Source organism: Aquila chrysaetos, chromosome 15 (genome assembly GCF_900496995.4).
Source record: "Aquila chrysaetos chrysaetos chromosome 15, bAquChr1.4, whole genome shotgun sequence".
NCBI lineage: Eukaryota > Metazoa > Chordata > Aves > Accipitriformes > Accipitridae > Aquila > Aquila chrysaetos.
Genome location: NC_044018.1, coordinates 4,897,646 through 4,913,346, shown reverse-complemented (window position 1 = coordinate 4,913,346; position 15,701 = coordinate 4,897,646). Strand labels below are relative to the sequence as shown.

At 39.3% G+C, this 15,701-nt stretch overlaps 1 protein-coding gene across 2 annotated transcripts in view; it reads left to right on the top strand.

The window, feature by feature from the left end:
* The window catches only part of TFAP2D (transcription factor AP-2 delta), a 54,331-nt gene extending 41,192 nt beyond the window's left edge, over nt 1-13,139 (top strand). For both annotated transcript variants that reach the window (XM_030037947.2, XM_030037948.2), the window contains exon 8: nt 7,485-13,139. In XM_030037947.2, coding sequence (XP_029893807.1) covers nt 7,485-7,704 — 220 coding nt within the window. In that variant the 3' untranslated portion in view covers nt 7,705-13,139. The remainder of the gene's footprint in view (nt 1-7,484) is intronic.
* The last annotated feature ends 2,562 nt before the right edge of the window (nt 13,140-15,701 follow it).

The window sequence follows — 15,701 nt, the reverse complement described above, 5'->3', positions numbered from 1 at the left end:
GGTGAACCTGCACATTCACTTTCCATCCCTCCTCTTGAAGGGGATTTTTTGCAGAGGAAAACGTAAGGCTGGACTGAGAATGAGAGTCCATGAGTATCGTTATCTAATGTAGTGTCTTCTGCATTAAACCAAAGCTGGAGTTCTGGATCTAGGATCCTGCTTTATTCATTTCACACTTAAGTCTGTTGATGAAGTATCAAACCAGCCTTCAGTCTAAGGATCAGAATTTAGGATATCCCTCCAACTGGACCAAATGTCCAAAACACTAACTTAGTATTTTTCTTGATTTTAGACCCTACCTCTCTTCTGTTCAGTGGAGAGAGCATGTATCTATTTCTCTCTTCCATTTCACTGTCAAATTTGAGCTTTCCACAGATTCAGCCAGGACCCTGAAAGTCACACTGACATGTGTCTTCTTGTCTTTGCCTTTATAACCTGCCCTTGCATCAGAACAGCTTTGATTTTTTTTAATTTTTGGCAGAAGTCTTTTTTAGCTCCCCAAAAATCTCATGAAAACTAGTTACCAGAAAATCCACAAAAAATTACCCACTTTCTGTGCTGGGAAGCCAAAAAACATGACACAAAAAACTTACAAAGAGAAGACTTGCTGAGATTATACTCAAGAGATCTGTGTCTGTTTCCTGGCTTACACATACAGACTCCCTGACCTCATTAGTCAGCCTCTTAGTCTCACTTTCTTCACTTGTAAAATTAGGTATAGACATATCTTCTAAGTCTCCTTTTGGGACACTTGTATCTGTAAGAATCTGTACTGTTTGGAAAGTTCAGATATCCTACTAATGTCATCCACCATATAGGGAAAGACGAATACCCACCGATTACAGAAGTTGGATTTGATCCTTTAACTTCAAGGTTACATTTCATCAAGATGCAAAATCACATCCAGATCATCTATTTTATATATAAAAGATAAAGACAGCAACACAGCAAAGGGAAAACCACTTTCTTGCAAGTGACACTTCTTTCAGTGCAGAAACCTTACAAAAAGAGACAAAAAATACTAGGCTCAGAATACTAAAGCTAGATAATGAAAGCAATCAGCATCCTCACAAATTATTCTGTGTTTTGCCTAGCCATCCAGCTGATATGAAACACCCTTCCTGTGAAACTGTTTGAGACAAGAGTTTTGTCGTTTAGTTAGTCTCTGAGCCTGGAGCTGTCAGCCTCCTGCAAGTGCCTGGCATCACACTGACAAGGTGACACAAAAAGCGACAGGCAAGAAACTAGAGGCTCAGATTTTAGGAGCGGCAAGGAAGTGACATCCTTCTTTCTGAAGGGTAAAAGGGAGCAATGAAATGGGTTTTGAAGCTCAACGTGTTTTTTAAATTGTAACAAAGAGCTGAGCCCAAAGCCTTACTGGTGGGTTGTTTTTACAGATGTGCTTACCCCCTTTATATAGTGATCTCTCTTTTTATGCTTCTTTGCTTATCAGGAGGTAGAGCAGCAGCTGTCATAATTCCAGTCATCTTGATTAGCAGCAGCAGCCTTCTGTTTGGATGCACGGACTGGAAGGAGCCAGGTGTGCAATGAAGTTTGTGGTGAAACACCTCTAGTGCCCTCTAGAGTTCCCTCATTTCCATGATCTCTTTCAATCTGACTTTAGATTCGGGTAGCTGAGGGACAGCACTGGTTCCTAGTGCTGAGGTATTAGTAATCAACAAATTTTCCTTTCTTTTTTTCTTTTTTTTTTCCCCTTTCTTTTCCTTGGCTCTTTATTTACCAAAGGTATTAGAGTTCCTTCCTCTGGGATCTTTCCCTCACTCCCTTTCCCAGGGATTCTCTCTTTGATCTTTCTATAGCAAGAGTTCAATCACCTTCTCCTGCCCTGCTGATGACCAAAACCCTTTTGGAAGGGTGTGAATTTCTAATGTTGCCAATAATTTTTATCACGAGTGATATGATACCATATTCCCTTAAAGTCACCATGTATGGAGTCAAGAGAACAGATGAGAATCTGTTTTCCTTTCTTTATCCTCTTCATTAACAAATAAGTTCCATGATTACCAAGGAAAAAGCAAATATGCGTTCATCAAAGATGGAAAAAAGCTTGGTGGGCTTGATTTGTTTTTCAATCCAGCACTTAAGATTTCTTAAAACATTTAAGGCACTCTCGTGTCTCTCTAAAAAATGAACGCCATCCCCTTATTTCCAAATTACTAGGTTACAAAGTTGCATTTTCCCTTGTGATCAGCATGTTTATAATGTTTACTTCTTGGTCTTTCCCATTTGAGGAGGGCAATGGGGCTTCTCAGCTACATTAGCTGCCTCACTGGAAAAAATCTATGCGTGGTAGCAAGTTGGATGAATCTCATTCATTTATCTGCCTTCCCATAGAGCAGAGATGTAACCATTAATTAAGTGAAAGGAGAAACCGAAGGAGCTCCATGGCGTGCGGGCCATGCTCACTCTTTTTCAAAAATATCCAGTCATCTTGGATCCGTGGTCTCGCTGGTGTATTTGGCTCCGCAGGTAGTAATGGGCGGTGAGGCCACTTTTCATCCACAGTTAGCCAGAAGCTTCTACATCTTTTTCTCATTCAAAACCAGCAAGTCACAGCATTATCCAATGTTTTATTTGGAGGATGTAATGTGCGATGTTGGAAACATTTCTTGGCAAACACCCAAGGGCTCCTGTGAGCACCATGTGCACCACAGTGCCGTGGCTTAATCTTCGGTCTATAGCTTAGAAACACTCCATAGGCACGGTCCTGGATGTTTCAGGTATGTTCCCTAGGAAATTCTCCTAGTGTGGAAAATCAGTCCCAAGGTCTAAAATATACAGAGCTGAAATAGAATATTTTGGAAATACGGGGCATCAGCTCTAGCACTCTCTTTTTACTTTCTTAATGGCGAAAGGAGGTCCATCAGCTTAGGATAACATGTCCTTAATACACTTGTTCAGTTATGAACAGAAAACAAGCATGATGACCTAGTTTGCAAGGCAACTTTTGTATGTGCTGTTTGCCACTCTGATCCTATAAACTACTTATCCCTGTAATATGGTCATCTTCCAATGCTTACCTTGACTATCAGTCTAACTTATGTCACAGTTAGGACTACTGACCTTCTGAAGTAAAGTTATCACAATTTAATTCTCTGGGCAAATTTCACAGGACAGACCTTGAAATCAACAGAAGTACCTCAAAGTCAATATAGGTACCTCTAACTTAGGTTACTTGTATCAGTGAAGAGATTAAAATCTTTTTCCATTTCCTTTACAGCCATCAAAAGTCTTATCAGATCTTATTATTTGTCGTCTGCCGTGTGATGTTAAATTTGCATAATCATGAAATGGTTTTCACGTTCAGAGTTCTGAGAAAGTCTGACCAATAAGTTCAAGCTTACTTTTTCTTCTTCATTATTATTTTAAAGTATTTATTTATTTTAAACGAGGGTGTAAACATTCAGTGCAGATGGCCTCTTCCCCCCAGCGAGAGGGAATCTGTTTCTTTTTCTGCATGTCGGAGTTTCACCAGCCTGGGGTATGGAGGAGTCCTTGAGGTAGTTGCCAAACAAAAGTCCAAGCCTTCAGGCACACTTGGATCTTTTCACTTTTAAGTAAGGCCATCATTAAAACATGAGCAGACATAATTGCATCATAGCGCTGGGCAGAACTGCAGGCAGGTCTGGATGTCCTTAAGCATAAGGATTTAAAATATGTTGGCCTGATATTCGTTGCCTTCTTTCTGCAGCTCTCCATGCACAGTACCAAAATCAGAAACTTTAGCCTCGTCTTTTACAACAATAAAGTTAGTTTGTAGGAGTTGCAATGAGATGCACTACAAAGCTGAGAATACCCAGAAGACTCCATTATGAAACCACAATGTTTAATTTTAGGCTTTTAAACACAAATGAAAGTATTATAATGAAAGCCACTTGTTTCATAGGTGTGGAGCATACCAAAAATGAACCAATTTCAGTGGGACCTCAGTTAGCCTGAAAAATCAGGCAACTAAATTTGACTTTCAGGAAACACATTTGAATGCTTTGCCATTAATCTTCTGTCTGTCATGTCTGATTTAAATGTAAAATCAGATTTTCTCCCCAACTTGAAACTTGCTTTCATCAGCAAAAGGAAATTATCCAACTTTCTCAGATTATTCAAAGACTTTAACTTGCAGAGAAATAAAGTCCACCAAAATTAGAGCAAGGGGAATTACTGATAAAAATGTAAGATAAAGTAGAAGATCATATCTCTCAGCCTTTTTATGCTCATTACATAAAGTGAGGCTCAAAAAACACACCCTTACAGGATCATGGCAAGGAGGGCTGGTCAGAATTTTTCCATAAAGTGATTTCTCTTAATAAGCTTTATGGGAAAATTAATAGGTTCTGCATATCCCCATCTGTGGAGAAGTATATATTCATCAGGAACTGAAAGTAGAGTTGCCATGAAACTCTGCAGTGCTATTTCACAAAAAAAGGGTTGGCTTTTTTACAAGAAATACAATGCAATCTTGAAAAAAACTACTGTATTTGATGATTAGTAGTACTTAAGAGGCTAAACTGTAAAAGAGATAGACTCCTAACTCACCCCACAAAATCCTTTTCCTATGAACACCAGTTTTCAGACCAGAAGTTTAAGATTCTGCTTGGGACAAAATACCCATATCTAGGTGTTTCAATATTAGCTGGACGTCTAAGCTTCCTGTGTAGTCAATGAAGATTTAGGACAAGATATGGTTGAGTAAACAGTAGTATGCAGCTTCTTTTTAGATGCTATTAGGTATGCCGTCATCCACTGTTGCTTTAAAAGGGTACTGTTCTCCTGTAAGCCCTCTGCATTACCTGTTCACCTGACACAGATATCTTGTTACCATAGGGCATCCCAAATAGCACCGAACACACATTTTTATTCAGCTTGATGGAGCTCTCAGTGTAGCCAGAAGAATGGTGCAGCTCACCTTAAAGGAGACACGTCCATTTCATGTGCTAAATCATTCTCCAGACTTCTCTGACTGTACGGAATAAAGCCCCAAGGCTCAATTCAGTTGCCTAAACGTTGGCATCTAGTGCCATGTGAGGTACACAAGGGTAACGTGCCTGGCGACAAAACACCTAGAAGCAAGGTGGACCTAAGTCCTATGTGATATCTAGCAAATCTGTGCAGATGTTTCAGATGTCATAGGACATCTCAAATCACTGTAGACTCTTATACGTAGGAAACTACATTAAGTACCCTTTGATGGTAGTGGAGTTTAGGCGCTGTTGATGTATACATCTACAAGTTGACACCTACGCTTATGTCCCTTAATATCAGATTTTGTCCCATTCTGGTATTTTCTACAGTCTTGTTCAACATTTGAGAACATTAAAGTTTTCTATCCTTGTTCTTAGCCCTACAGATCATTTCTGAGACAATCTCTGTAAGTTTTCACTGTAGTATTCCCACTTTACTCTTCAGGGTTTATTGAGCTATCAGATGAACACAGTACTATTCCTTTTGCTCAGGAGTAAAAAGGTTCAAGGAGAGCAGGCCGGAACATTTTTTTTCTATTCAATCCTTCGTTAAAGTTACTATATGCATCTACCTGACATGAATGATTACAGATATTGCCAACTTTTAAAATAGACAAACTAGTTTCTTTTGCATGCAAGATCATAAATATTTTTAGTATGTCTTGGTATAGTCAGTTCCCCAAATCAAGACCCAGAAGATCATACAAGCAGTGTAAAATCATGAGATATTATAACTAGCAATGATATATTTGAATTTCCTTTTTCTTGCTTTCTGTTATTGTAAGCTCCATCACATTTTCATTTCTCTGGCCTTATGAAGACTAGAAATTATGATAAAATGCACACAAAATCTTGAAATCACCTGACTCCTAAAATGACTTGAAAGGGCTAAAAATACTCTTATCTATATGCTACTGCTGATCTTGTTTTTACTAATATTAAAAACATGACTTAGGATGACGATGATGATGATTATTTTTATTTTCCTGGTATGCCAGGCATTTCTAAAACAAACAAACAAAATATTAAAGTGAGGTATGTTTACCTCTTTTTAATGCTAACTTAAAAAGATCCAGACATTACTACAAGTCCAAACTTCAGGAGTCCAAACTCCAAGAGTCGAGTGGTATTATTAATTGATGTCTGCAAAATAGTCCTTGTAAATATTTAATTACCATTTTCCTCTCATTACTAACTGGGGATAAACATAAATTCCTGCTTTGAAAAGTGCCTGGAGACTGATGGATAAACATTCTAAAAGCGAGTTATTTGTTAATAGCCTTTGGGAGACCTTTTATAAAAGACTGGGCCACTCCCAATCTGAAATGGAGAGATATTTCCAAATGGAGCTCTCATTTTGGTTAGGACTCCCATATGTTTGGTGTCTTCCCTAGGTTACGGTCTCTCCTAGCAAACATGGTTCCTATGTCCAGCAGACAGAAAGATCACCCTAAGAGATATCTTGGAGCCTTTCTCATTGTTTAAACACTTCTGGATCTGCAGGTGGAAGCCAGGCTGGGTGCCCAAAACATCTCAAGTGGCTGTAGATACATATGTAGATACGTATGAAATGCTCCTCTAAACTGAGATGAGATTAACCCACTGTAGCTCTGCCTGGCAACTGCATTAATGCATCATTTCAGTAGCTGTTGAGGAATACCACTGAAATTCAGGTACTTTTCAGTGCAGAAAAACAACAGGAAAAATTCAGTGTTATCTTGAAAAAAACAGCTCATTTGGATGAAAGGTGCAACAGGGTAAATCTATACTAGTAAACTCAACACCACCAGGGCAACGTTGTTGAAAATTGACTATTTTTACTATTAATTGGTTAGGATGATCTGTGAATTTAGCCTGGCTGAAGTAGCCCTGTGTGAAACATTTCCAGGGCATTGTTTTGGCATTAGCATTGGCCAGGACTGTTCCCAACATCCACCCCGTTGGATGGTCAGAGGGCTTAGCAGCATGGATATGGCCAAACCATGCCAACTGTGCGGAGGGTCGGAGATTGCACCCTTGGCATTGCTCGATTTCCTAGTATGGATGTGGTCATACATCCACGCAGAATAGCCAGGTCTTGTTCAAGAGTCTGATCTAGAAGAGTGAATAAACCACACAGAACTGGTTTTATTTACCTGGGAAGGGGCAACTCAAACCTTCTGGGACTGGAAAAGTAGCAGTGCTGGAGAGCCTAGGGCACGGATCCTCTCTTGGCCTCTCTGAAGTCAACAACACTGTGTCAATCTGCATCAGCCGAGGATCTGTCCCACGATGTTTCAGAATGGAGACTCCTACCAAAACCAACCTTTGAAGCTGTCTGTAGTCTGCTCTTCAGCTCTACTCTTTTCTTTTCTGTTTCCCCCATAGGTAATAAATAGTTTAGGGAGCAAATCTTGAATTTCACCATAGAAAAATGAGTGTACTGTAAACTCTTCGATGTATGTGAGTGCATTTATATTTATGTGCATGTGTGTATTTCTTTTTCTGTCTCCTTCCCGTTTGTAGTTTGATCACTCATGGTTTTGGAACTCCTGCAATATGTGCTGCCCTAAGCACTTTCCAAACTGTTCTCAGTGAAATGCTGAACTACTTGGAAAAGCACACATCGCACAAAAACGGAGGAGCGGCGGAATCCGGCCAAGGACACGCCAACTCGGAGAAAGCCCCCCTGCGGAAAACTTCAGAGGCTGCTGTGAAAGAGGGCAAAACAGAAAAGACAGACTAGCTACATCAAACAGAATCTATTTCAAGAGAGTCTTGCTGCTGATATTTTTTTTAAATATATATATCATTGAGGGCGATTTATCTCCAGTGGACCAAATCCAAAAAAAGGGGGAAAAAAGAAAAAAAAAGAAAAAAAATCCAAAAAAGAAAATAAAAAAGAGAAAGATTAAAACAGAGAGAAAGAGAGAGCGAGAGAGGAAAGTATTCAACCCTAAGAACAGCAGTGTACAGTAATTGTGTGATGAAATTGTCACTTTTTTAAAATTTATGTTGCTCTAAACTACTTTTTCGTGCACGTAGTATTTGATTGTTCTGAATGATACACTAACACTGTTTTTTATAAGCACTTCTGGACTTGGCTGAGGTGGCACATGAAATTTGAAGCACTTTCTTCTCCAGCAGCAGAGTTAGGGCCAGTGCATCGGTTGTGGGACACGCAGTTCCCACATCCTGACTTTGCTTGCATGCTGGATAGATTGAAAGAAGGGCTTCCTCTGATCCATCGGAAATGCCTGATCTACTCACCATTGGGAAAACAATATGGAAACCTGGCAAAAGAGGAATTCTTGGGTCGTGGGACAAATGAACCGTTTGGTGTTTGGGGGCTGCTCATCCCCATGTGGGAATGTATAATAAAGCTGCACTGGAATGAGGCCAGAACCTGTTGGGAATCTGTCCTGACCATTCAAGCAGCAACCGTGGTGTCTCTTGTGAAAAGAGCATGGCAGACTAAAATGAAAAAAAACCTTGATAGTTTCAAAAAGAGCCCTGATCCCTCTGTGAACTTCAGATTAAATGACAGCACGGGCTTCTGTCCTCTACCTTCTCAGCCCCTGGTCCCACAACACTGCAGTCTGCCATACCTGGGTCTCTGTTCAACAGGATCAATGCAGGCAATTGGAGTCACCTTTTGTGTTGCCTTGATTTTATGATGCTTTTTTTTCTTCAACAGCTTGTTTCTGCAGCTTTTTGTCTTTAGCAATCCAGCTGAGGTGCAGAGGTCTAACAGAATCCACTCAGTTACCGAAAATAAAATAAAATAAAATAAAATAAAATAAAATAAAACCAAACTGACAAGTAAGACAGATTGGCTTGGTCCACAACAGCTAAGTGGTAATAACCTTGCTAATGTACTTTTGAAATATTACTTTACCACCTACCACACATCCTTTCACAGAAAACATAGGAGGCATAGTTTGAGCTCAAGCCTCTTTGAGTCAAGATTTTTTTTCCAGCCACATTCTAACTTCTTCTTCAACAAGACTTTTATTCCATTCCTGTTCTTGTTTCTCTGACATCACTTTATTGAGAAAGTTAGGAAGGATTGGTATTACAGGGTGGGGTTATGCTGGCCATCTAAACTCCTTTTAAGATCATCAAAACCAGTCTTTTTCTTCCAAGGGACAATTACTCTCTTTCTATGGTAGGAAATAATATAGTTGTCCATGTGTAAATGTTTAGAGCCATTTGAGATGTTTTAGGATATCTAAGACAGCCACAGAGTTTTGACAGATGTGACATGAAACCTATAGGAGAACTGGACTCACCTGGAGGAGGAGCTGGAGGATCCTAGAAGACAGCGCTAGATAACTATGGGTGGCCACCTGACTTGCACACCAAGTTCCTAGGACAGGTAGAAGGGATCATCTGGAAGTGCCTGTCATTCTCCACAGATAATAGTTGGAATGTAACAGTGGCATTTTGCATTGTACATGGCTACAACTGGATTAATCACCCTCCTCTCCCCATAATCAGTGGCGAGAAAAAGGCACTTGTAGTATGCAGTTTATCTCACCTCAAAGTAACGATGAATCATGCCCTGAAAGTGTGTACTTTTCTCAACTAGGTGTAAAGGAAGCCAAGAATAGAAGCGCTCATACACATGTGTCTACATCATAGCTTTCTAGAACTAGTTAGCATGCGTTATATCTTGGATGACCAGCTTTAGACTAAACCTAGGGACTATGACAAATATCTGACGGCATTTACAGGCATGGTGTAGGGAGTCAAACTGAATTAAGAAGATCAGCCTTGCCTTCTAAATGTATGGAAGGAAACAGAGCTCTTATGCTGTGATGCTCTTCCTCTTGAGGTCAGTAAGGACATTGCCATCATGGTGAGAAAACACGCTAGGAAATAATGAGTCCCTATTTCCTTGCATAAGGAAATCTAAAAAAGAAAAAAAAAAATCCCATGATTTTGCCTAGATTTGTCCTTGCTCACAGTAGGTATATAACTTAGATACCTACTTTAGTGCTATTTAAGCACCCTTTATGCATTGAGGAAAATAGGTGTATCTCCATGGACTCCACCTCCTTAACACACTGAGATCAGCTAAGTGCCTAACAGAACTTAAACTTTACTGAATGAATTTTTCACTCCAGGGCCTCTGGAGAAGTGCTAAAATCAAATGAATGATCCTCTGAGATGTCTTCAACAGAAACATTGTGGAACTGTTCTAGAACATGAAATACTTGAGTGTGAAAGTAGGTAACTATGATTAAAAGTGAAAAGGAAGCTCATTCTGCTTTTTCTATCGCCCAAACTGAGGGAGATAAAAGGAGGGAGGGAGGGGGGAATTAAAAGTTTGACTATGTCAGACATGCAGATTTGCCACATGAAAAGGTACTGTAAAGCAATTTAATTGTGGTCCTCTCCTTCAAGATGTGGATAAATTTAAATCAGGTTTTGATGGAGGGAAAAAAGAGAAGAAAAAAGTTTTTTAAATCCTTCTCAATTTTCTTCAGTGAAATATCAGCCTTCTGTAGAAGGGGGAATGACTGGCTGGGTAGATTTTTCTGTGAAACTGTTGAGAAAGCAGCATTTTATTACAATCAAATTCAAATGTTTGATACTGGAAATAATATGTATACAGTATTTTTTGAAATATTTACCTATTCAGGATATGGTCCAAGGTCCCAACAATAATTTATTTAAAGACTTGCATCTTTCATTGTTACATAATCACCACGAGCCTCTGCTCTGCAGGCAACAAATTATTTTTTACTTGATTTTTGACCTTTGATCTATTAATATTAATAAACCTGAGCACTCTTGAAGCCCCAGAACTTCCAGCTTTTGACTGACTAACCACTACATATTTTTGGTAAGGTTCAATACAGATCTAATTCAACCTGATGAAACTGCTATATAATCTTACCATTAAGAGGCTACCTGCATTTACATCCCAAACTTTCTGGTTTTTCCTGTAGTATATTAGCACATTTTAAAAGCAAAATTCTTTTTAAAAAGTAGCTGCAAGTTTGCTGGTATTCACAGGCTCTCTGGTTTTTATTTTTCATTGTACTCAATAATTTTATTGAGAGAAAAAAATAATTATTACTGCCTTTTCTGCTGAACTAGCTATCAGAGGAGTTTGGTGTCAAAATGCCTTTGGTTTTTGAAATTGGAACTTTCAGTGTGGTTTTAAGCAATGAATTCACTGATGTTCCTGTTAAAATCTCAGCCTAAGGTCTCATCCACTTGTACCTGCACAATGTTTCCATGATGTCTTTTTTTTATTATTCTCTTAGTCCTTGTCTCTATGGAAATGTTGCCATCTCAAAACACATTCATGAATTAGATCAGCTGGAAGGAAGGGCATGATTCGAAGTTAGTGGGTGTTCACTGGTAGCAAATTCAAGTATATTTGTACCTTTTTGACTTTGAAATTAATCTGATCTGAAAAAAAAGTTCTTCCTTTGAGACATCATGGAATTGTTTATTCCATTCAGGTCAAAAACATCAAAGGAGCACAGAAAATTGTCCAAACTTCCATGGCCAGGGCAATGAATCATTATGATTTTTGAAACCCTGCAAACAGATTCACAGCTCAAGTGCTGTCTGAGCATTTGGATCCTGTTGTACTTCAGCCCATTGCTGAGCTTTGTATGCATTACAACTTTCCCACCACCAATCTCAAAACATTTTAAGTCCCTGATCTTACTTCTTATACTAAGCCCTGAAACATTTGATTCGCAAAGACCAGCTGTTGATACTTGGATTTATTAGCAAATTACTCATGAAGTAACCACACTGACTAACCACATGCCTTTCTTTCTAGAGCAAGGTGTTACTCACTGTGATACAAACAGCTCATATGTTGACTAAGCTTAGAAGGTAAGTCTCTGGCAGAGCTAGGAGTGACATTCTCTCCTCCAACCTCTGCCCTAAGATTTGGATCTCTGTTCACACAGTCCTCCGTTAGTATCAGTCCATGGCAGAGATGTGTAGTAAAGGGAGAGTTTTATGCAGATGATGAGAACTGGAACAGCATTTGTATGGCCTGTAAAGGGGAGTGAACCACAGACAAGCAGTGATGACCCTGCCACCTACAACTGAAGACTGTCAAGAATTTTGTCCTTCATGCTGCCATCTTAAACCCTGAATCCTTCTAGGTGTCATTCTGTTGCCTTGGAGAACTGGCACAAGGGGTGAATTTGGACCTTTAATTTACTTCTTTTTTAAAGATAAACTCCAACATTCATTGGGAAAAGACTTCAGCTCTCCAAATCAACAAGGAATCTGCTCTTTGAAGCTTCTCTTTAACTTTTCCTAAAAACAAAAAAATCTGCTATGAAGCAGGCACAATGTATAGTCCTTCCAAATCCTGGACCTCTGTGTAAATATTCCCCCAGCTCATCTCTTCCTTTGAATGTGACTCAGTGGCACAGCTGCGGCTCACAATTTTGCAGCAAGGCTGAAGAAGGGCTGCTTTATTGTCCTAAGAGCCAATTTCTCTAACTGCTTTTTTTTGTTTGTTTGTTTCCTAATACCAACAAGCAGTTTTGGTCTGAGATGTCTTAGGTATCCAAAAGGGCTGCTGATGAATTCCAAGGTCATTTGCCTTTCGTTTATCCTTTGGAGAGATAGTTCTGCTGCTCTAATTCTTTACTTTTAAGGACAAGAAAAAACAGCATTAATAGAAGACACAAGCCTGCAACACAAGGAAGAATCAATAAACATAATTATACAGGAACTGTATTTATACAAATATCCTCTGCCTCTGCCCTCATTACAGGTCCAACAAGACTTCAAGTACAGCTGTGTGGGTAATGGGGGAGGAAGATGAAGTAATTTTCCTTTGCCAGGTGAAAGTCATTTGGAGAGGTCTGATCTTTTTTTATCGCTATTCTTTACTTTTCTTTATTTTGTACAATTACTTCTGTTCTGTACAGCAGCTGTTGTGATTGTATTTAAATGTGAGTGCGCACTTGGTCACCAACAAACAATGTCCTACTTATTGGTTTGGGGTTTTAGTTTGGTTTGGTTTTTTTTCCTTCCACTTAATTTAACTTAATTTATAATTCAGTGGTGAAAAACATAATCTTTTATATTTCTATTTCCTATACAAGCTACCTGTTTTACATGAGTCTATGAAGATAATGGCCACATTTGATCAAACATTTCACGGCAATAAAATCTATGTTGATTTAACCCTGATTTGTCTGGTGCTTGAAAATAATTTCCATCTCTGGATAAATAAAGACAGTCAAACCTGGCTAGGAACCAGATCTACGGCATTACAGGACCTAGAACTTCCATCCAACAGATAAGACACACAAAGCAGAGGAACAACAATAATGCTATTCCCATATTACAGCAAAGAAATAAGTTTATACAGACATTAAAGGTGGGATTTATCCCACCTAGTTGTAGCTATATTAAATAGTTATCTCATCTAGAATCTGTTAACCATATTTAATGCTTGTTGCATCAAGAGAAAGATATAATGCAAGGCAATTTATGCTGTCCTGAAGCAGGAATCCAAACTAGATGGGATGATTTACATTAGATTAGTTTCTCTCAGTTGACCACAGCAGAAAAGTGGTTGGAATCCTAGTCCCTATCCATTGACAATGGACACAACCTAGAAAACTTGCTAACCCCGGATACTTAATATTTAGATGACCAGACTACATTGAGATGTATGCCCTCAGAAGTGCCTTGCTGATGATTGCATAGAAAGGCTGTGACAATACTGGCAATCAAATCCACATCTCCACAGTCTCAAACTAATTCTTTAATCTTCTCCCTGAAAGCTTACAGCAGTTCATTGCCAACTCCTACTTCAGCCAAGAGTGTGGGTTCACTGCCAACACTCCCGCTCTGGAATTTGATCCCAGTGTTGTGGCACAAGGTTTGACTCTTCCCAGGCAGAAACAACAAGAGTCAAAAAGAAGGCTTTAGATGTAAATAGCATCCTCTTTCAGGTATGACTTGAAGAAACTCTAGCTTAGATGTTTAGCCAAACTTTCTAAAACAAATGGATCTGAAAAGTTTTACTGAAAAAAGGAATCCAAAAATATGTGTTTTTTTAAAGCAATTTCCTAGACATGCTCAGTTTCAAAACTGTTTGGGAACCTGATGACAACCCTTCTTTCTGTGTTGTTTCAGTGCTTGCAGAAATGGCTTTCTGAGTAATTCTAGACAATGACACACCAAGGGCAAAGCTGCAATGGCAGAAACTTCAGAAGGATTCCAGGCAAAAAAGGAAATGGTTTGGGAGGCAGTTCCCTCATGTTTAAACTTGGTTTATCCAACCCCCACCTCTGTTCCCTAACAAATGAACTCTCAATAATTAATATTACCCCTCTAATCTTCTGGGAAATATGATTTCCCAGGTGCTATAGTGAATTCCTCTGATCAGTTCTGTATGTGCTCTTCTCCAAAGTCAGAGGAAACACAACTGTGACAAATTCATCAGTATTTTAAATACAGTCACATGAGAGGTTGCCTCTCCTATCTCTCTTCACTTTGGTGTGTAAATTTTCCACTCACTCCATTAAAATAGAAAGAAGACAAACCCACTGAGATTTGTGGAAGTGCAGTGCCCAAATACATGTCAATGTGCACAAGTAGCCTCTAATTTGTAGACACTGTAACATACAAGAAGATGAAAAGGAAAAAGTAATAGGAAAAATATCCATCTCTATCAAATTTTATATGCAAACTGCATATAGAGATCTTGGGCAAATTTGCATTCAAAGTAAGTGACCAGGCAAAAAAAAGACCAAATCTGTAAAATGCTGAGTGTCCTGAAGCCCCAGAATTAGCAGAACCAATGAAGTATGTATGGTAATATTTGTCCACACATTCAACAAGAGAACTCCCACTTATGTTAGAGAGGCTGGGTGTTCACTTATATTTTGCTGGAAAATCCAGTTTAGTTTCTAGGTAGGCACTAAAAGCAAAATCTAACAAAATGTCTAGACTCTTAAGTGCTGCTTCGGTTCACCTTCCTGTAGAAAAGACATGAACAAGAAATCAATGGGAACTCCAACCCTTAATGGAAAGGGCGTTATGCTCTGGGCACAGTTTATGTTGGTTATTTTAATGGAAAGATATTTAAATTAGTGGTATATAATTGCAGCTTCTGAAGTAACTCAAAATGTCAAGCTTTTGGAGAAAGGATTACTCGGATTACACCACGGCATGGGACAGAGTTCTGCTCACTCAGGATCTAGCATACTAGGCAGACCCACACAAAGACAATCAAGACATAGTTCGCTGTCATTTCATACCAAGAGACATACTGGAGGCATGAATCAATCACCCACATATAAGCATCAAGTGACATTTTAGACAGCCCTGTCTATCCTGCCTGGCTTCCCACTGCTTCTCCAGAAGGATCAAGGTCTCGCAGCTTCACTGTATCTGTCAGTCCTTTGTGTATATCTTGGATACTCAAGGAAACCTGAAATAGTACCAGGCATCACCTTTCAGCAAGCATACGTGTACAGTACACTACACATACAGTCCACGCTCACAGTAGTACCCCTTCGATTCAGTGGCTCACACCTAGGCAGCTGCTGCCATCTCAGCAGCCCAGGAGTATTCTGCTTGGTGTCCATGTGCCACTCCAGAAAGGAACGGGCTTCCCGCAGATCCCTGTGGATCCTTCTTAGCAATGTATATACATACCTGATGGGGGAAGTAAACAAGACAAAACCAGACTCTGCTCAGTAGTGTTCAGTGACAGTACAAGAGGTGATGAGC